At 50.1% G+C, this 22,270-nt stretch overlaps 1 protein-coding gene across 1 annotated transcript; it reads right to left on the bottom strand.

Moving 5' to 3' along the window:
- Positions 1 to 598: 598 nt before the first annotated feature.
- FLII (FLII actin remodeling protein) lies at positions 599 to 22,083 on the bottom strand. Its single transcript, XM_075830627.1, has 30 exons — positions 21,720 to 22,083; positions 16,240 to 16,350; positions 15,236 to 15,307; positions 15,015 to 15,095; positions 13,975 to 14,060; positions 12,988 to 13,149; positions 12,798 to 12,901; positions 12,378 to 12,553; positions 12,079 to 12,236; positions 11,917 to 12,001; positions 10,947 to 11,103; positions 10,709 to 10,845; positions 9,751 to 9,963; positions 9,089 to 9,268; positions 8,925 to 9,007; positions 8,659 to 8,733; positions 8,489 to 8,572; positions 7,387 to 7,558; positions 7,018 to 7,122; positions 6,297 to 6,488; positions 6,012 to 6,200; positions 5,511 to 5,650; positions 5,150 to 5,378; positions 4,881 to 5,035; positions 4,589 to 4,649; positions 4,382 to 4,510; positions 4,191 to 4,297; positions 3,010 to 3,115; positions 2,827 to 2,892; positions 599 to 2,040 (listed from the first exon to the last, which is right to left on the bottom strand). Exons 1-30 carry the CDS (start codon positions 21,780 to 21,782, stop codon positions 1,906 to 1,908), a joined length of 3,813 nt encoding a protein of 1,270 aa, XP_075686742.1. The 5' UTR covers positions 21,783 to 22,083; the 3' UTR covers positions 599 to 1,905.
- Between the last annotated feature and the right edge of the window lie 187 nt (positions 22,084 to 22,270).

Genomic DNA, 22,270 nt, shown 5'->3' with positions numbered 1-22,270 from the left:
TCAGGTATACAGAGCAACTGTATCTAGTGCAGGTCCTATGTGTCTGACATGCTGTCACTGAACCTGGCAGTCCCGCTGACCTGACGGATACAAGTTTCAGCACTAGATACAGCTGCTTTGTATCCTGTATATAGAGCAGCTGTATCTCAAAGTTAAATTTTTTGCCAAACTAATTTGGAAAGTTGCACCAAACACTGATATATTTAGCCTTTTTAAAGGAACATTCAGATTCTATGTAATTCAAGCTTAGTCATTGTTTAATGCAAAGTGCTAGAACTTTCATTGTCAATTCCTATGGTTTTAAGATCTCTGCTTTTTGTCAACCTCTTGGTGTAGACCGCAATGTCTCGCTAACCAACTCTGTGCAAAGTGAGGTCATTTACAAATCTATAGGATGTGGTCGTGAGAGTTTTATACCCTTAACACATGTTAAATTATTCCATTCTGTAAAGGAAAGCAGCGATCCAGTCTTTGAAAGTGAAGTGCAAATTTTATTAAAATATAAAGCTCATACAGTAAAGGTTTACCCCCTCCCCTCCCCCGGCGGCAGGGTTACCGGCCTCTGCATCTCCCTCAGGGCACACATGAATCGCTGGCCTTCTTTTTTTTTTTTTCTGGATGAGTCTCGTTCTTTATGGCCCTGACCACAATAATAGAAGTTACACTGACCGGTCTTCCTGGAGAAGGATCTGAGAGAAGAAACCCCCTGGGATCTGCCCCGGGTGGGTATTATGTTAAATTATAATCTACAGCTTCATTATCAGCCACATTACCCTCCCCCTCCTATCAGAAGTCCTACAGCCGCTGCCTCTTCCTCCAGGTCGTACAATGTACAACGCGCATTCTTCTCTTGTCGTTTTATGTACTGCAAACAAGAGGTAATGGAAGGAAGAGCTGGACCTGCAGAGGATGCGGCCAGGTCACCACATTTATACTGAACCAGTAACCACAGGAGTCTTATCCTCCATCTATAGTCATAGATCATCCTAAACTGGCTGTGACCTGGAGAGTTGGTTCTGCCAGTGCATAGATGACCAGCGCTGCCCATTAGCTGAACCCAGCCAATTCTGCCCTACAAGAGCAAGTTTACCTAAAAAGTGTCTATGCCCATCTACAGCAGCACGACCCGGAACAATAGTCCCTTATTTGGTCCAATTCAACATAAATGTCTTGTTTCCCTACCGTTCATTCATCTTGATGATCAGGTGATCGGTATAGATCAGCAGCATTGGACACACAATGAAGGTGGGTGCTCGCCTCTTAGGGCATAGGCCAATGACCCTTCAATATTACATGGAGGAAAGCGAGACCGCACTACCAAATGCGTGAAGAAAGTGATCGTGTGTGTGATTCCACCTGTAACGTTTCAGTCCGGCATGAGACTTTCACACGCTTGAGAGGTTTACGCTGAGCTGAAATGTTGCATGTGGAATTAAACCGGATCACTTTTTCCACTCATGGTAGTTCGGTCTCGCTTTCCTTGATTATCAGGAGGATATGATTGTAAGTCAGGGTTATTTTACTTCATGTAATAAGAGTCTACAGGGGGCGCTCTGGTGCAGGGTGAAGCGAGCAGTGACTGAACACCACGGTGGAGGATGCCGTTTCAATCTGTTACAGGTCTGGAGGACTCATCCTATAAACGTTCCCCTTTAGTGTGCAAAACCCTTTCCCACCTGTATTAACACTGTAGAAATGGAGTCATTGAAGATATTCTAAGCTAGCGGTAGTGGCGGCATGAAGGCCGGAGTTCTGTCCCAGTTGTTGTACAGTAAAGAATGGGCCGTCAGTGGCCTCGGAAGGATTAAAATATATTAACATCCTCTGCAAGCGCTGCCATAGAGGCCTCTGCAGTGAGAATCCACTGCCGCCCCGGTACAAGTTCCGAGATGTTTTGGGACTCGCCTAAGAGGGCGGCTTGCGAAAGGCACCCCAGGCGTGGAAGCAGCGGGTGAAGGCGTGAGGCTCATTTCCCTTACGGACCAGGCGCAGTTTCCGAGGGCGGTCAGTATCCTTCGCTCTCATGTGCTGGATATAAACCTGTAGGTAGAAATCGATGATATTCTTTACACCCCAAAATCCAGCAAGAAATCCGCCTGACACTAGATTTATTTGGCATTTAAAAGTGTCTTAATTAAAAAATTACCTACCCTGACGTTCGCAGCTCCTCTGCAGACCTGGGGTTCCCTCGGAGATTACAGATCCTGCAGTGTCACTCCATTTGCCTCCTACTTCTTGCTAATCAATATATGATGGAGACCAATGGAAAGGAGTGACACTGCAGGACCAGACGACCCCGGGGGCTGGTTGTCGTCACTACCTGGGTTTAGCTGACCGCTGTATACACAGGAGCCATCTAACAGTGAGAGGTGTTCCTTTTTTTTTAATCTGAGTATTTGCAAAATTGTTATTTTAGGTACATTGGAGCAATAAAATAAATTGGTTGCAAAGGTGGACATGCCCTTTAAACTTTGGGTTCTGCTTCCCTTCTAGACTGTTATATAGCGCTGCTCCGTTAGGAGAAAGTGGGGATCAGTGACTGCAGCGACACCGTCCACAGAGCATCTAAGGTAGTCTGAAATTCACTTACTATCTCATCAGAGGCTAAGACTGCTGCTCTCTTGCTATCCCTCATACTTTACCCTGCAGCTCAGATTGATTTCCTGTTGAGCTTTTGCTCTACACACCAGCCAACGCACAGGGAGATGACTTCCATTACAGCAAGGACATAGATACTGTCTGCTTTGTAATAGGTATTCTGTCAAAATTTGATCTCCAAGAGATTCACAGTTTAAAAAAAAAAAAAAAAAGCAGAAAGTTACTTACCTGACATGCCTTCAAGCTAAGCTTTATTTCCACCTGGCTTGTCTGACTTCCGACCCACATGTAGACCTGGAAATAAAGAAACCATTCTAATTCAGACAAGTTCTCCCATAACAAGGGCTTGGGGGGGGGGGGGGGGGGTCGTGCTGGTATTTAACCCTTCTGTGACACGCTGCCCTCACTCACCTCGCTACCATTGTCCAGGAGCATGATGTCATCATCAGCGAGGTCATCCTGACAGAAGTCTGAGCATTTTTCGGACACTGAGAAATAGCCCTTCTCATTGGAGCATCTGAGTGAAAGGGTTAAGCGAGAAGTCATCACAGATTCAGAAAGATCAATAATAGCTCCATGTTGTATTAAACTAACCCTGTGAATACTGTATTATCACTATGTAAGATAACTATTTGTCTGTACATACGCAGTTAGTGCCACCTAGTGGTGACTACGGAGTCAGAAGATTATCATTTAAAGAGGCTCTGTCACCAGATGTTGCAACCCCTATCTGCTATTGCATGTGATCGGCGCTGCAATGTAGATTACAGTAACGTTTTTTTGTTTTTTTTTAAAAAAGCGAGCATTTTTGGCCAAGTTATGACCATTTTTATATTTATGCAAATGAGGCTTTCTAAAGTCCAAGTGGGCGTGTATTATGTGCGTACATCGGGGCGTTTTTACTTCTTTTACTAGCTGGGCGTTCTGACGAGAAGTATCATCCACTTCTCTTCACAACGCCCAGCTTCTGGCAGATCACGCTGTGACGTCACTCACTTCCTGCCCCAGGTCCTGCATCGTGTCAGCACCAGAGGCTACAGTTGATTCTGCAGCAGCATCAGCGTTTGCAGGTAAGTAGCTACATCGATTTACCTGCAAACGCTGATGCTGCTGCAGAATCATCTGTAGCCTCTGGTGCCGATGTGTCCTCGCTCGTCTGACACGATGCAGGACCTGTGAGTGACGTCACAGCGTGATCTGGCAGAAGCTGGGCGTTGTGAAGAGAAGTGGATGTTACTTCTCTTCAGAGCGCCCAGCTAGTAAAAGTAGTAAACACGCCCCGATGTACGCACATAATACACGCCCACTTGGACTTTTGCAAGCCTCATTTGCATAAATATAAAAATGGTCATAACTTGGCCAAAAATGCTCGTTTTTAAAAAAAAACAAAAACGTTACTGTAATCTACATTGCAGCGCCTATCTGCTGCAATAGCAGATAGGGGCTGCAAAATCTGGTGACAGAGCCTCTTTAACTCCATTCAGAGTTCAGTCCACTGTAAGCTTTATGGTGCAGTCGGGGCCCCACCTCATGCTCCCGGGCAATGTGCGATTACCACTGGTTGGTGGGGATGGAGAACACCGACCACGTACCTGAATAAACGGGAGAACTTCATGTATTCGGCGTCCTCATCATATTGCTTTTGGCTACCAATGCCCACCCAGAAGAAGTTCTCCGGTTCCTCTCCTTCATTTATAACCTGATGAATAGAAGACGTCTTAATAATTCATTCCTCCCTTTATCTGGGTCACCGCGAAATACCCCGAAACATCTCCGCCCGCACCTGTTTACTATAAGTGTCATCAAACAGAGTATTCATGATGTCCTCGGCCAGCTTCGCCTCATCGGGGTCTGCAGCTCTGCCTACCCAGGTGTACACGATGCCCTGGTTATCCGTGCTCTCAAAGGGAACCTGAAAAATACAGGCAGGTGAGGAGGGAACGTGGAAACTTATCTGGTGAAGACGTCGCGGCGGCCGCGGAAAACTCACCTTCAGGAGGAAGCAAAACTCTGAATTCAACAAACTGCAGTCGGTGTTGATCTGGATGACCCTGTGGGTGCGGGAAAGGAGGATTCTGAAGCTGAATGTAGTGACACAATGATGGCGGTCCAGGGGGAATAGGACATTTGCCATGGCTTTGTCTCCACCATACATGGCCCATTCTCTACCCTCTCTCTCCACCCTTTGACCCTCTCTCTCCACCCTTTGACCCCCTCTCTCTCCACCCTTTGACTCTCTCCTCTCTCTCCACCCTTTGACCCCGCCCCCCCTCTCTCCATACCTCGTGCACAGTGAACTCCCGTTCGTCCTCATGTGGTATAAGTTCGGCTGCAGTCCCACATCCCTCATCTTCCTCTTCCCTTTGTGAATGATAAACTTTCTCTTGAAGTGCGAGAGGAACTTGGCGTTTTCTTGTTGCTGCGTCATCCTGACGACCTGAAAGAGAACAAGCAGAAGGGCGAGAGATGAAGCGAACGCCAGAGGAGACATGAAGCCGGGGTCGTGTCTGCTGCACGCAAGCCATAGAGTATTGATTGGAGAAGAAGTTACCTCCAACTTCCCTGGGAAGAGACTCTCAAACTTCTTCTGCAGACTGAAGGTGAATGTCAGCCAGCCCATGTTGGAGGCCTCTCTGCCCTGCCAGAAATAGACCACACATTGGAAGTCCTCCTCGGGCTGCTTCTCCTCCTCATCTTCCTCCTCCTCGTCTCCATCATTATGGATCTTCCTCTTCTTGCTCTGCTGCTCTTCTTCATCGTGCTCTACCGGAATCCAATATCTGAAGGAACATCGAAAGAGCAGATTTTAGAGGAGATCCAGCAGCAACCGGTGACCGCACCAGCGCCGATCTCACCACATCCACCGCTTATGTATTAATCTGGGACCCAGGTATGAATGTTCTCCCAATTACCTGCACAGGAACACATAGCAGTCCTCCGTGTGAAAGTGGCCAAACTCTTCTTCAGGTAGACGTGCAAACTTCTTCCCCTCCAGTACAAATCCCTCCATCCCGTCCAGATCTTCGTTCCATTCCTCAGTGAGCTGCTCAGCCTGAGGGACAAGTAAGACATGTTCATTATTGATTTGCATTCTGTGGCTCATCTGCTGGGAGTTGTAGTTCTACACCAGCTTAAGAGCAACTCACTGCAGCCCCTGCACTACAGTCCTGCATATATTCCACGTGACGTGGCTGTCGCTTCCTTTACCCCCAGGGCCAAGACATTGACAAAAAAAGTTTATGAATGTTAGAAATGGAGACCACAAGAATATATGAAATCCTGCAGATGTGACAAATAGAGTGCAACATGGACACTGCATGGACACTGCATGGACGGGCAGAGAGAGGACAGGCTGTGGCATCCCTTAGTCATAGCTGTTGTGGCTCTCGAGTAGGTGCAGATGCCAGTCTCACCTCTGAAGCTGGCATTGGTGGCTGGCGTGGCAGGAAGAGCGCGGTGAGGTCGGCTTTCATCTGGTCCTTCTTTTCGGCGTCCTTCTTCACCTTCCCCTGCAGCCCGTCGGTCTGCGCCACGCTCTCGGCATTCCGGGTGTAGTCGACCTTCAAGACGTCGTCCCAGTTCCTAAACTTGGATTTAAACACCTGGAAACAGAAAATGAACAGACGTTTCTCTGACTGCTCCGTGCAGTGTTAGAGCAGGAAATCGGGGGCTGCAGTGGGCCATGCTGGCCTCCGTACCTGACACTCTGTGCCCTCCAGGTTGCGGATCACCATGGCATGTTTGGGGCGGTGGAGCATCCCGCATAGTTCCTGTCCGAGCTTCAGAGCAGCCGCTCTGACCAAGCGAGAAGACTTCCTTCCAATCCAGATGAACAGGTCGGTGTGACAGTCCAGGATGTACACGCACTTGGTGTCCAGCAGGCTTTGAAGCTGCAGAACATGAAATAACATTGTGCTGCTCATCAGATTTACACCAATGCTGGTACTCCCAGTGAACAAGCATTAGCTATAGCTTTAAGGGCCAGTTCACACAGTTGTTTTTTTTTACGCGTAAAACGTCCGAAAATGCCTCCCATTGATTTCAATAGCAGGCGGAGGTGTTTTTTTCCCATGAGCGGAAAAACCGTCTTGCGGGAAAAAGAAGCGACACGCCCTATCTTCGGGCGTTTACGTCTCTGACCTCCCATTCACATCAATGGGATGCAGAGACTGCGTATTTCGTGGCCTGAGAAAATCGGCGTGCAGGCGGAGAAAAATCTGCCTCAAAATTCCAAACGGAATTTTGAGGCAGATTTTCCGCTTGCAAAAAACTCTGCAGGTTTCAGCACGCCTTCAGGCCGGGTTCACGCAATGTGTGAACATACTCCAACTCCACTAGTGTTAGGTGGGGTAACAATGAAGAACTCTTGTGCAGGACTACAATCCTCATTATTGTAATGATCTAGGGGAAGGTTCTCACCAGTCTCATTTCCGGCACAAGGTCGATTTTTGGCCTCTTTTTATGCTCCACACAAATCTTGTAGTTAATCTGCGGCAGCTCCAGATAACCCAGGCCCAGTCCAACCTACAGGGGGCGACACTGACTGATTAGAGGTCGCTGACCGAGGACAAACACCTCAAATAGTAAAACACAGCACATTATATTCTACTGCATATAAGGCTGGCCGTACACATTAGATATATGATGGCCGACCACGCCAAAATTGGCGGGACCGACCGACCATCTAATGTGTGCGGCCAGCCTAAACCGGTCATCATAGACCAGGTCTGCGATCTATACAATGGCAAAGCAGTTACTTCACCTGTGATTGACGTGCGGTTTAGATACCTTATAAAGTTTGGGGCGAAGTGGCTGGAAGTTATCGGGTACCCATGGTTTGATCTCATCCGGGTGTCCACCCAACAGTTCCCAGAATTCTGGGGTCTCCTGCTCCTCCGTAGGCAATACGATTTCTGCCTTCCCCTTCCTCTCATTTTTGTTAATCTTCTCAGCAAACAGTCTAAAAAAAAAAAAAAATGATTGTGAAAAGAAGAATAAACTCACAACAGCAGCTCCAGCACAACTTCACTGCTCATGGTGCGCCCCCTGCTGGTAGCACCCAGAAGTAGGAAAAGTATAACATAACCTGTGCATATATTACAATATTTATTAGTAACGAATAATGTCAAAATTAAAAGACCATCCTCTGCCTTTCACTTTTGACAGAGGGGGTTAAGTGATTCTTCTTGGCACATCAAACTCGTCTAGAGAGCTCCAACATTTAAAGAGACACTATGTGATCTTTCAGCCCCCTCCATGGCTACAGATGCACCCCCTACTATTAGGAGCCTTGTCTTATGATACATGTTAATGGGGTTGTCCCACAAAACACATGTATCCCCTTATCCACAATGTGTGATTGCTGGGGGTGCAGCCGCTGGGACCCCCAGCGATAAGGAGAATGGGGAACCGGAAGTCCCCCAAAGTGCTCCATGAGAAGCTTGGGACAATCTGGGGCTGTGCCCGGCAGCTGCATAGAAATGAATGTAGTGCCGGTCACGCATGTGCACAAGCGCGAGCAGCTCTCTATTCATTTCTATGGAGCTGCTGCATGTCCCATGCTTCTCATGGAGCACTTCGGGGGACTTCCAGGTCCCCATTCTCCTGATCGCTGGGTGTCCCAGCGGCTGGACCCCCAGCGATCACACATGTATCCTCTATACTGTGGATAAGGGGGATACATTTGTTTTGTGGGAAAACCCCTTTAATAATTACTGCTATAGCACCATCTAGTGGCCACAGATGAACACACATTAATCCAAACAAGTTTTTAGTGTATAAGTTCCTGGATAAAAATAGTAAAAAATAAAAAAAACACATTGACCCGGTCTTTGAACTTCTATGAAACCCTCCACGTTGGCTCCTCCAATAAGGACGATGAAGTAGTTACCTGGCTTTGGTCGTGTTACTGAGCGTGGCTTGTGATCCCCTCCAGATGTAAATTTCCAGACCATGGTCCAGGAGAAACACAAACCTGCAACACACAACGTCAGATGAATGTGCCATCACCTGCCAACAGCAGAAAGTCATCAATAATCTCGTGGAGGTGAAGGCACTAACCGCGGATCCAGAGAGGAGCCCTTTAATGGTACAGGCTCCAGGCGGATATTTTTCTTGCCATAAATTCGGTAGAGTCTGTGTGGAGAGAAAAACTCAAAAGGTCAATGTACGCTAAAGAGAACAGCGCCCCCACCTGGTCAGCAGGCATATCTTGCAGTCATAGAACCACGGTCCCACTAAATGTTAACTATGTAGCGGCTGCATCTTCACCTCCAAACTGACTCCCAGCATGCCCTTCACCCCCGGGAGCTCTCTGCTGCCCTCACCTGGTGATGTACAGTGAATCCTCCACCGTGTAGAAGCCACTGGCAGAACCTCCTTCTATGTAAGAAATTTCATTGTCAAACACCTGAAGTAAGAACAGAAGAGCGCAGGTAAAGCACAAGTTCTTTTACTTTATCAAATCGGAATAATTGTAGATATTTCTCACCTGACTAAACTCTTCGCTCTCGTCCCCCATCTCTTCCCGGATGCTGCGACACTCGGCTCCCAGGTAATTGCGCAGGTTCACAGCGTGAATGGCAGAACAGGCCTTCTTATCGAGCGTGGCCTCCTGTCCGATCCAGTAATAAATCTCCCAGTGTAGTCCACCATTCTCATCCAGGAACGTCTAAGGGAGGGAAATTATCTCATTGCGTTACATCGTGTCGGGTGGATGAAGTTGCATTTAATAATTTTGACGAACATCTTCCACATGACAGATAAGACGGGCACGCTGCCAGGGTAATTACTTAAAGAAGCACGCCATCATGGAAGAGAGAAATCAGCCATGTCTGCAGAGTATCGCTATTCTGCAGACTGTTACTCCTTGACACTGGGTATCATCAGATCAGCCCCATTCAAGATCAGTGGTAAAATCAAACATTGAATGTCAGGTCACATGATAGTTACAACGAAACACAAGGGGGTCTGTGAGCTGGGGCTTCGTCTGACCATCAGATGGATATTCTGTATCGTGAGACATGTAATGTGCATGCGCCACGGGCCCCGTAATTCCAAGGATCGGTAGGAGCCCCTGAGTCTCAGTGTCAGCAGCTTTACTTTGTGATATTGATGTATAATGCAGCATATGAGGACAGCATCGCCCCTCACCTTCAGCACAATGTAGCAGTCCGCCTCATAGAACTTCCCATGGAGGGGCTCATCCACCAAGATGGGAATAAAGTTTTCAATCTGCCAGACAGTGACACCTGGGATCTGTCCCACGTCTTCAGTGAAAAACTCTGAATAATCCAAATGTGGCTTCTCCAGCCCCAGATCCCACCGCCGGGTCTTCAGATCCGTGTACCTCAGGTCACCGTTCTCCTGCAGGAAAGACAAGTTATTCCAAGAACGCGACCGTAATTTTCATCCGTAATTACAGACCCATTTATTTCTATGGGCTACGAACACTTTTCCGTATTTTCACAGATGGGTGGGTGTCCGTTCTGTAAAAAGGATCCGTAAAATATAGAACATGTCCTATTCTCGTCCGTAATTACGTAATTGAAGTCTATTGGCATTCTGTAACTACGGAAGCATTGCTAGGCGACGCTAGGTGTGCAGATGTTGCACATCATTTGCGGTCTTCTTTTTGCGGATCTGTACATACGGATGCACTACGGACCGTATTTACGGACACCGTACCGTATATGCGGAATATTTACGGATGATTATAAAAAGGACTACGAATCCGTATTTACAGATGGATACAATCTACGGTCGTGTGCATGGGGCCTTAAGCCACGTGCACACGACCGTAGAATTTGTCCATAATTACAGTCCGAAGTTACGGACTAATTCACTTCTATTGACCACGTAGACCATCCCGTTTATTAGCGGGAAGGTGTCCGGGCCGTAGAAAGGCTCGACAAAAGATAGGACATGTTCTATCTTTTGCTTTTTACGAACCATGCTCCCATATTTTGTATGAGAGCACGGGGCAAAAGATGTGGGTGGCTGTCCGTGGCCAGCCGTGCCCGTAATTGCAAACCGCTATGTGCATTCGGGAGGTTGTACAAAGCCGTAAGACGTCCATGAGCCCTTAGTCTGCAAAATCTCTCAATCTCACCTGTATCTTCTTGTTCTTCTCCTCGGTGACATCGGACATGCCTTTAAGCACCTGTTTGGCTTGGTCATCCTTGGTGGAGTCCTTGAGACGCCTCAGGCGCATCTTCCGTGCAGAGGAATCCTTTGTTACACTTCCAGCTGAAAGTTTATACACAAATCAGTGAATAATAAAATATATCGATCTATATAGATTTTTTACATATACATAACATTTCCTCACACCATAGCAGCCGACCCACCTCCCGCAGCGGCGGCGGCAGCAGCAACAGTGGCCGGGGACGCCCCCGCCAGGCGTAATTGGTTCTGTAAGGAGAAGTCAATGTTGTAGCACTCAGAGGTGCGGTCAGCAGGTTTGGGGGGCATCACAAGACTGGGGTTCTCTCTTACATCCAGGATCTGAAATAGCAGCAATAAATAATGCATGAAATAAGAGCGAATAATGTTAACCCCTTAGTGCCCACCAATACGCCTTTCCACGGCGGCCCATGCAGCTGTAGCGCGGCTGTCTAATGACAGCCAGACTCCTGCTCCAACGACCGCTATTTTTTTGCATTGCCCCTCAAAAAATTTATAATAAAAGTTAATCAATAAGTCCCATGTACCCCAATACAGGACCAATCAAAACTACGTCTCGTCCCGCAAAAAAACAAGCCCAAAAAATCCCTACATTGACGGAAAAATTAATTAATTAAAAATTAATGACGGCTCTTGGAAAGCGACGATGCAAAAACAAATAGTTTTAGTTCAAAAGAGTTTTTATTGTACAAAAGTCGTAAAACATAAAAAACCTCTACATATGGGGTATCGTCGTCATCGTACCGACCCATAGAATAAAGGTAACATGTTATTTACACCGCACAGTGAACGGCGTCAATTTAAAACGCATAGCACAGTGGTGGAATTCCAGGGTTTTTGCTATCCCTCCCCCCCCAAAAAAAAGTTAATAAAAAAGTGTTATGTACCCATAAATGGTGCCATTAAAAAGTACAACTAATCCCGCAAAAAAAAACAAATCCTCATACAGCTATGGCGACAGGAAAATAAAAAAGTTATAACTCTTTGAATGCAACTATAGAAAAACGAAAAACAATAGCTTGGTCATTAGGGCCTAAAATAGGCTGGTCACTAAGGGGTTAAGAGCTGAATAGTTTGTTAGCCATCTGGCAAGCAGAAAGAATAGGCGGCTTCACATGGGCCGGTGTTACCTACCTCTAATACTGGCAGGAAGTGGACGGCCTCCGGCAATGTGACCAGGCGGTTTTTATTCAGAACCAGCTTCCGCAATTTGCTCGATCTAAACGGAACGGATAAGATCGATAAATCCTCAACATTAACCTGTAAATCCCGTCACTCCGCCGGCGGCTGCATTACCTGCACAGACTCTCAGGGATGAGCTCCAGGTTATTGTTAGATGCCATGAACTCCTCCAGATTGCAGAGTTTTCCTATTCCCGATGGGATCCCATCGAAGTCCAGCTTGTTGGAGTTTAGGTAGAGTTTCTTCAGCTGACATAACTTGCAGATGGCAGACTGTCGCCAAAGAACAAACAGAATAAGCACGCCCGTGCCTGGCTGCATGACCGTACTATTACAATACTGACTGCCGGCTCTTGCAGCAAAGCGCCCCGATACCTTATTCTCCCCTTAAAAAGACAGAGAGCGTTTACAAACCGGAAGGGAGGTCAGCTGGTTGCGGGAGAGGTTGAGGGTCTCCAGCTGAGTCCACTGATCGATGCACAGCGATAGTTCAGACATTTGGTTGCTGCTGAGGTTCAGGCGTTTGATGTTGACGAGTGTGTACAGGCACTCCGGCACCCGGGTCAGGTCATTCATGGACAAATCAACATCTATAATGGGATTAAAGCCGCAGGAACAGATACATTAGAGACGTTTATGGCATATCAGATTGCATAACGGTTTTCGGCATTGGTGGAGGTACAAGTGGTCGGACCCCCGCCAATCCGGCAGTCATGGAATCGATAGGTCATAAAGGTCTGCCAGAGGAAAACCCATGCGGGCCTGGCAAAGCATTATGGGAAATATTACATGGCGAAGATAAATTAGTGGCTACAAATGATAGCAGCTGCTTACCTACTAGATTACTAAGGCCTTCCAGGGATGTAGGCAGATTGCTCTGTGTTCGTTGCGTGTTCCTTAAATGCAGCGTCTGCAGGGCCACCATTGCAGTAAGTTGCCTGTTAACAGGATAGAGAAAATGATGATGTCACCTAATTAATGGCCGGAGTTACCTTCTCCAAGAGGATTGACAGGGGATCCTGACCTGAGCTGGGCGTGCATCAGGGGGTTATTGTTGAGGATGAGGGTCTGCAGGTGCACCAGTCTCCGCATCTGTGGGGGCAAAGTGTCCAGCTTGTTGTCACTGAGATCCAGATACAGCAGGTCGGTCAGATTAATGAACAGCTGATTGGGAATGTTGTCAATGCTGAGGAGGAGGAAGAGGAAGACAGAAAGACGTCTGTTAGAATTCAGAATCACATGGACAAGCATTATATACGGAAAATTACTAAAGGGGTTCTCTACCTAATAATTAGTTTAGATATAAGTTTAGACCGTGCCAATCCAGCTATTTGTCACATCTGACAGGCTGGTTGCTAGGGATACCGTGTCCCTAACAACAAGCTGGTCTCAAATTACTTAATTGTGGGAAAAGCCCTTTAAGTTTTATCACCAGAAAAAATAATAAATGTACGATCGCGGAGGCCCCCACCGATCTCCATGCAGCGAGGAGGATTTTGAATGGAGCGGCGGTCGCTCATTTGCGCTGCTGCTCCATTCAATGTCTATGAAGCCAACGGAGACAGCCGAGCGTTGAGCGACCGCCGCTCCATTCAAAATTCTTCTCATGGCGATCGAGCAGGGAGTAGAAACTGGGACCTTCACAGTGGCCAGCCGTATTTCTTTAGCGCCATAAGCCAGTACCCAGTATACCATATGGCCTGATGAAGGTCTAAGAGCAGGCCGAAACGTCGCACACTGGCATCAAACTAAAATTCTCTATTTTTAAATGACTCCAATCCTTTACATCCGATGATGATGACATTAAGTCCGATTTTTGTAAAAATATACTTAAAAGGAGTTTCTCATCAAGAGACCACCTATATGGCTCCTTCCTGGCAATACCAGCTGACCTTTGGGGGGTTTCTGAAGCTGATCGCCAGTCCAACTGCAATCTGAAAAGGGGTTGTTGTCATGAGAAAACCCCTTTATGTGGACAATCCCTTTAAGACTCTGAACGGGGACATCTCACCTGTTATGGCTGAGGTTAAGGACCAGCATGTTCTTAGCATTTTCCAGCTCTCGTGGGCACTCCGTCAGCTGGTTGTAACTGAGGTCCTGCAAGTAAAAGGGATTTTTATTTCTTTCACCAATGAGTTTTTAGTTCAGAACTGTCCAATAGTCCAGAATCTTTTAAGAATGGTAGTAGAAAACTAATCTGAAATATAACCAATTAGACAAATAATATTAGTATACTGTATAGCTACATTCACACGAACGTAGCCGAACTCGGACGGGAAAAACGACAGTTTTTGAGGTGCACCCGCGCGGGACGCGTTGTCACAGATCCCCGAAGACTTGAGTCTATGGAGGGATGCGTGACCCGCTCCGTTGAAACAACGATCGTGTAAACGGTCCCATTGAAATACATGGGTCCGTGTGACGTCCGTTGTTTTAACGGCCGTCACACGGACGAGATTCACGTTCGTGTGAATGAGCCCTAAATGTATTACAATGCGCAGACCCCACTACATTTATCACATCTTACAGATAGCCTGGTAATTCTGAACTTGTGGGTGCACTGGAATCTATAAAGGGTCTCCCAAAGTGCTAATCAGGGGGCTCTAAATCAGTTTATCATCTGCCCCCCCACTTCATGAGCTCTTTTAGCCATTCAGCAGAGCCCAGGGGGGTCACATGACACTTCCCTGCAAACCGTACTCCTTATAAATAACATGAGCATGGTTTCTAAGACGTAGGGGCACGTACTTGGGAGGTTATTTAGGGTCTGTGATTACATCCACAAGTTTACTGCATAATACAAACTAATCTGAACAGAACTTCTCCTGATGACGGTTTCCCTTTAAATGTCTTTTTCTTCTCTATATGTAATGCACATTGAGCTTCTGAGGGGCACACGGGTGCCCACTTCTAGCGCTATGTAACAGACTGGTATATGGTACAGCGTGCAGGTACTTGTAGGACTCTTCTTGTATTGCAGCAGGAAGCGGGATCTGCATCGAGCATTTGTGTAGTGATCGACACTGACCACACAGCGGTCTTCATACCTACCAGCACGGACAGGTCATCCAGCTGGAAGATGTCATCCGGGATCCCAGAATTCTTCAGGCTGTTGGCTCGCGCTACGATGGCCTGGGAATGAAGAATAAAGCAGTCAATGAGCTGTACATGGATATAGTAAATAATATATGGCATGGTGTATCTGTGAAGTAGAGTAGATCAGCAGACTGGCCAACTATGAGGTTACCCGGGAGAAGGCCGGGGCTACTTACCCGCAGGCAGGGCAGGGATGAGAGCTCCCCATGTAACGTGGTTAGGTTGTTGTGACTCACTGACAGATGCTCCTGTAGAACAGAATACAAATAATCAATTCACATCATCAAGAATTAAAGGGGCTGTATATTAAGATGCCCATACACATAGGATTACGTCAGCCGAGCCCGGCGATATTAGCCAGACTGGCCGACCAGCTAATGTGTATTGGGGTCTCCCGACTCCCAAGAAGGATTGGGTATGATGGATTTTAACATGCCCGATGCGTGAGTTAAGCTGCTGACAGGGGTGTCTGGCAGCAGCTTATTCCCCTCTCCCAATTGAATAAACATGCAAGCCCGGCTGAGCCAAGCGTGCATGTTTATGATGGGGGGGGGGGGGGAGAGCGGGCCGGGAGGTTGTGTATGGGGATCTTCAGTCCCTAATATAAAGCTGTGGGTTCACCTTAGTTTAGCAAAGATAATGACTCCACTACAGTCCTGTAGATTGTCCAGGATTAGCCGCCCACTCATGGATGACCCTTTACACTGCCCCTCCCAAAAAAAGATCAAGCAGCGTGGTTATATGCAATAGGCAACAGCTGCTAAAACTGAAAGAGCCCATTGTGTGCCAGGACCCTGAGACAGCAGGTGCACCAGATATTCGCTGCTAAGTCAACAGCACCTGAGCCCCCGGGGTGCACGCTCCGGACACATGAGAGAGGAGAACCGGCCAAACACCGGGACACAAAAAATCCCTCTAGCGATTCTAATGAGAAGGGGGAGGGGAGGAATTGCCTAAGAGCTATTCTAAGCGGCATCCATGGATACAACCCCGTGTAATATTTGGATTTTGTGCCTTCTCTCAATCGCAGGCACGGTGATACTTATCCATGTGGGAATGAACATACAGACTGTTTTTTCATCCTGAGCTTCCTGGTTCACTGTAATGGTCACGATGGACACAGATAAAAAGAACGTTATAGGACTTCTTCTTAGTCTTTGCGGCTACTCCTAAATCTTACCAGTTTGTGCAGAGACGACAGCTCCTCCGGCAGGTAACACAGTCCGGTCCGGTTCAGTTTGAGCCATCGCAGGCTGGACATAGACCGCACGTGTTCAGGAAAGTATCCGCCCTACAGAGAGACAACATGGAGGTCAACACTGGAGGCCAAAGTCTCTGCATACACCGATCAGCCATAACATTACAGCCACCTGCCTAATATTGTGTAGAACGCCCTTGTGGCACCAAACAGCTCTGACCCGTCGAGGTTTGGACTCCACAGGACCTCTGAAGGTGTTCTCTGGTATCTGCCGCCAAGACGTTAGCAGCAGATTCTAGGGAAGACCGTGCACTTGTCTGCAGCGATGTTTAGGTCGGTGTCACGTGTCACATCCACATGAATGCCAGGACACAAGGTTTCCCAGTAGAACATGGTCCAGATCACCACACCGCCCCCGCAGGCTAGTCTTCTTCCCATAATGCATTCTGGTCCGACGCCCACGGCTATCCACATGATGTAATAAAACATGTGATCCATCAGACCAGGTGCCTTCTTCCATCGCTCCATGGTCCATTTCTGACCCATAGAAGGGGCTTTCGGCAGTGAACAGGGGTTGGCATTGGCACTCTGACCAGACTGTGGCTACACAGCCCCATATACAGCAAGCTGCGATGTTCTGCATGATCTCACACTTTTCTATCATAGCAGCATTCAGTTTTTCAGAGATTTTGGCTACAGTAGATCTTCTGTGAGATCGGACTGGACAGGCAAATCTTCACTCCCCACGAGCATTAACGAGCCTTGGGCGCCCATGACTCACGTCGAGTGGCCGGTTGGCCTTCCTTCGAGTGGCCGGTTGGCCTTCCTTCGAGTGGCCGGTTGGCCTTCCTTCGAGTGGCCGGTTGGCCTTCCTTCGAGTGGCCGGTTGGCCTTCCTTCGAGTGGCCGGTTGGCCTTCCTTCGAGCACTTTTGGTAGGTACCGTACTTACCACGGTATACCAGGAACACCCCACAAACCGGACGTTTCGGAGATGTACTGACTCAGTCGTCTTCACATCACAATTTGTCCCTTGTCACAATCGCTCAGATTCTCACACTTCTGCTCCCAACATCAACCTCAAGATCTGACTGATCACTTCTTGGCGCATCACAGGGAGATGCGCCAAGAAGCTGTGGGAAGGCGGCGACCCGCCGGATCACTGTGATGCTGCGGAGGTACAGCGGGGGGGGGGCAAACAGTTCTATCAATGGGGAGCCAATGTAGATCCAGCAAAACCGGTGGAGCAGTGCTCGTAGCAACCAATCAGATTGCTTCTTCCATTTTTAAAAAGGAGTCTGTAAAATGAGAGCTGGAAGCTGATTGGTCGCTTTGATCAACTTCTCCACTTTTCCTTTGCATCAGTTTTGATAAATTTCCCCCATCGTGTGATCACCGCCAGCTCTACCTGCGGACAGGACTGTGAATGAGAGGACTACACAATGATGTGGACTAGTGAAGCCGGTCATTACAGCCACATAAAAATACACACTCCTTTATGGGATCCTACTGATTAAATGAATGATCCCATATGGACGGAAACTTTCTATATGCCCCATTAGGGTATATGGACGTAGTAGACCAGTGCCCTCCCCCTAATCAGAGCGAGCTGTAGGAACGTTGAAGTTCATGTAATGCAGTAGTCTCCAACTGGGGTATCTCTAGCTGCCGCAAAACTACAACTCCCAGCATGCCCTGTTTAGTTTTGCAATAGCTAGAGAGTTATAGGTAGCAGATTGTTGTAATGCATAGACTGAATCAATGGTGGCCGTGTAATGCTTGGAGCGGACATTAAAAATAGGGTGTCTAAAGGGAAGCTCTGGGGGTGCACATGCTGATGTATTAGGCCACTGAACAGGGATGGATCACTATAGATTACAGGAGCGCACTAGACCACCCAGGAGTCAACACAACGGTCTATAGTCCCCTAAAAATAAAGATTTGCCAAGAAACTTTTCCATGCAAAGCGTCAGATGACGGGTGTGAACATTCCCTGCACGGATCTGTCAGCTCAGATACACCGGGTATAGGGAGCAAAATAAACGAGATGTGTCAGCGCAAGACATTTCTGTCACTAGGAAGACTTGAATTGCATGTAGCCCCGAGCCCTCTACCGCACCTCCGGATAGCCCCGAGCCCTCTACCGCACCTCCGGATAGCCCCGAGCCCTCTACCGCACCTCCGGATAGCCCCGAGCCCTCTACCGCACCTCCGGATAGCCCCGAGCCCTCTACCGCACCTCCGGACAGCCCCGAGCCCTCTACCGCACCTCCGGACAGCCCCGAGCCCTCTACCGCACCTCCGGACAGCCCCGAGCCCTCTACCGCACCTCCGGACAGCCCCGAGCCCTCTACCGCACCTCCGGACAGCCCCGAGCCCTCTACCGCACCTCCGGACAGCCCCGAGCCCTCTACCGCACCTCCGGACAGCCCCGAGCCCTCTACCGCACCTCCGGACAGCCCCGAGCCCTCTACCGCACCTCCGGACAGCCCCGAGCCCTCTACCGCACCTCCGGACAGCCCCGAGCCCTCTACCGCACCTCCGGACAGCCCCGAGCCCTCTACCGCACCTCCGGACAGCCCCGAGCCCTCTACCGCACCTCCGGACAGCCCCGAGCCCTCTACCGCACCTCCGGACAGCCCCGAGCCCTCTACCGCACCTCCGGACAGCCCCGAGCCCTCTACCGCACCTCCGGACAGCCCCGAGCCCTCTACCGCACCTCCGGACAGCCCCGAGCCCTCTACCGCACCTCCGGACAGCCCCGAGCCCTCTACCGCACCTCCGGACAGCCCCGAGCCCTCTACCGCACCTCCGGACAGCCCCGAGCCCTCTACCGCACCTCCGGACAGCCCCGAGCCCTCTACCGCACCTCCGGACAGCCCCGAGCCCTCTACCGCACCTCCGGACAGCCCCGAGCCCTCTACCGCACCTCCGGACAGCCCCGAGCCCTCTACCGCACCTCCGGACAGCCCCGAGCCCTCTACCGCACCTCCGGACAGCCCCGAGCCCTCTACCGCACCTCCGGACAGCCCCGAGCCCTCTACCGCACCTCCGGACAGCCCCGAGCCCTCTACCGCACCTCCGGACAGCCCCGAGCCCTCTACCGCACCTCCGGACAGCCCCGAGCCCTCTACCGCACCTCCGGACAGCCCCGAGCCCTCTACCGCACCTCCGGACAGCCCCGAGCCCTCTACCGCACCTCCGGACAGCCCCGAGCCCTCTACCGCACCTCCGGACAGCCCCGAGCCCTCTACCGCACCTCCGGACAGCCCCGAGCCCTCTACCGCACCTCCGGACAGCCCCGAGCCCTCTACCGCACCTCCGGACAGCCCCGAGCCCTCTACCGCACCTCCGGACAGCCCCGAGCCCTCTACCGCACCTCCGGACAGCCCCGAGCCCTCTACCGCACCTCCGGACAGCCCCGAGCCCTCTACCGCACCTCCGGACAGCCCCGAGCCCTCTACCGCACCTCCGGACAGCCCCGAGCCCTCTACCGCACCTCCGGACAGCCCCGAGCCCTCTACCGCACCTCCGGACAGCCCCGAGCCCTCTACCGCACCTCCGGACAGCCCCGAGCCCTCTACCGCACCTCCGGACAGCCCCGAGCCCTCTACCGCACCTCCGGACAGCCCCGAGCCCTCTACCGCACCTCCGGACAGCCCCGAGCCCTCTACCGCACCTCCGGATAGCCCCGAGCCCTCTACCGCACCTCCGGATAGCCCCGAGCCCTCTACCGCACCTCCGGATAGCCCCGAGCCCTCTACCGCACCTCCGGATAGCCCCGAGCCCTCTACCGCACCTCCGGATAGCCCCGAGCCCTCTACCGCACCTCTGTATGGCTCCGAGCCCTCTACCGCACCTCTGTATGGCTCCGAGCCCTCTACCGCACCTCCGTATGCTTCCAATTTCGTACAAAAGTTTTTTTGTGGCTGTTCCAACAGATGTATGTATGGAGGTATAAGGACGCATTGCTTCTAGGGGACAATATATCTGTACACAGGGAGTCTGACAGAGTCCGTATAGCAGTGCAGAGAGGCTGCGCGGCTCCGTACAGGAATTATGTACAGGGATCTAATGATTGTTCGGGCGATTATTGCCCCGTGTAAACGTCCTGTAATACACAAACACCTCGGGTGAAAGCCGCCATGTCCGCAGGCTCTGCTCTAATAGAGAATATGGGAATTAGGAGTTCACCCCGATATTTCATGGCAGCACCTTATACAGAGGATGCCCCCCCCAGCTCTTGACCAGAGGGGCTCACAATGTAATCTCCCCATCACAGGCACAAAGTGGAAGTAAAATATCTCAAGTATGTGTGCGGAGGAAGCGCAAGATACTGAAAATACAAGGCTCCCGTATAACCCGCGTCCAGGAGATTGTGGCGCCCCCTGTGTGAATAACCAAGTCAAGTCAACTGCTATGTGATCACACGTACAATCTCCCCAGAACCGACCGCCAGCTGCCGCCCTCCATCTCCACAATGTTTAACGGGCTAAATATAATGTACAGACGGCCAGAGGAAGTGACATCACCGGAGGAGGCGTGAACTAGAACGAATCATAGATTTATGTGTATGTAATATCGGTGTGTGTGTGTGTGTGTGTGTGTGTGTGTGTGTGTGTGTGTGTGTGTGCTATGTAATGTGTATGAACGCTTTTGTGTGGTGTGTATTTGTATATGTAGGCTTCCCCATCTACCGGGCGGACGCCGCGCTTCCCCATCTACCGGGCGGACGCCGCGCTTCCCCATCTACCGGGCGGACGCCGCGCTTCCCCATCTACCGGGCGGACGCCGCGCTTCCCCATCTACCGGGCGGACGCCGCGCTTCCCCATCTACCGGGCGGACGCCGCGCTTCCCCATCTACCGGGCGGACGCCGCGCTTCCCCATCTACCGGGCGGACGCCGCGCTTCCCCATCTACCGGGCGGACGCCGCGCTTCCCCATCTACCGGGCGGACGCCGCGCTTCCCCATCTACCGGGCGGACGCCGCGCTTCCCCATCTACCGGGCGACGTCGCGCTTCCCCATCTACCGGGCGACGCCGCGCTTCCCCATCTACCGGGCGACGTCGCGCTTCCCCATCTACCGGGCGACGCCGCGCTTCCCCATCTACCAGGCGACGTCATGCTTCCCACGTACTGGTCAGGCGTCGCTACCTACCAGGTGGCGTCATGTAGCGGCGGGGGGCGGGGCTTAGGCAATCATATGACACCTGCCACTTAAAATTACATGACAACCACCAAAAAGTTGTCATGTGACCTTTTCCACGCACTTTTATAGTGACCATAGAAACTGGGTCATGGCGAACCATTAACTTCCCCAAGTTATTCTACCACACAAGTCATCTCATCCCGGGCCTCACACTATAATATACACAGGAATATAACGGCCTGATACACAGAGCTCTCTACTCATATAAACCAATAACACTTACCACTAGGCCCCTCTATCACGGCCCCCTTACCTTAAAATCATTGCTGCTCAAGTCCACCCCTCGAATGAAGGGCAGCACCCCGGTCGCCGCCATGTCCCGGTTCCAGGGAGGGTCTGTCTGGAGTGAGCAGCAGGAAGCGGTTAAGCTCCGCCCCCTCCGCGCACACAACCCTACACAGCGTCCTGTTACTAGCAGTACACACCCTAACCCGGCCGCATTCCGGCTCCGCCCCTTCACGGCTTTCAATCACTGTCACATTCGTTAGTCATAATACGATTGACAAGTCAAGGGGCCAATAAAAAGATCCGTGTCATTTATTTACGGTCTCATTTCTGTGGGCGTCTAGTACTGCCTTCCTCAGATTCCCTCACACCCGCCAATCAAAAGGTTAACTAAAAGTTCCAAACCGACATAACAACCAATGGCGTCAAATGCACGAAGAGCATTGATTGGACCATAAAACTTCTATTTTGAGATGAAGGATTTTTTTTTTCAAAGTTGTTTTTAACAAATGCGATAATAATTGGTTGATTCTCTCCACCTCCTCCGTGATTGGCTGATTTTATTCACCTCCCCTTCGA

Source organism: Rhinoderma darwinii, chromosome 6, assembly GCF_050947455.1.
Source record: "Rhinoderma darwinii isolate aRhiDar2 chromosome 6, aRhiDar2.hap1, whole genome shotgun sequence".
In the NCBI taxonomy this organism is placed as follows: Eukaryota; Metazoa; Chordata; class Amphibia; order Anura; family Rhinodermatidae; genus Rhinoderma; species Rhinoderma darwinii.
Note: the sequence above shows the minus strand (reverse complement) of the source record. Positions and strands in the feature narration are given on the sequence as shown.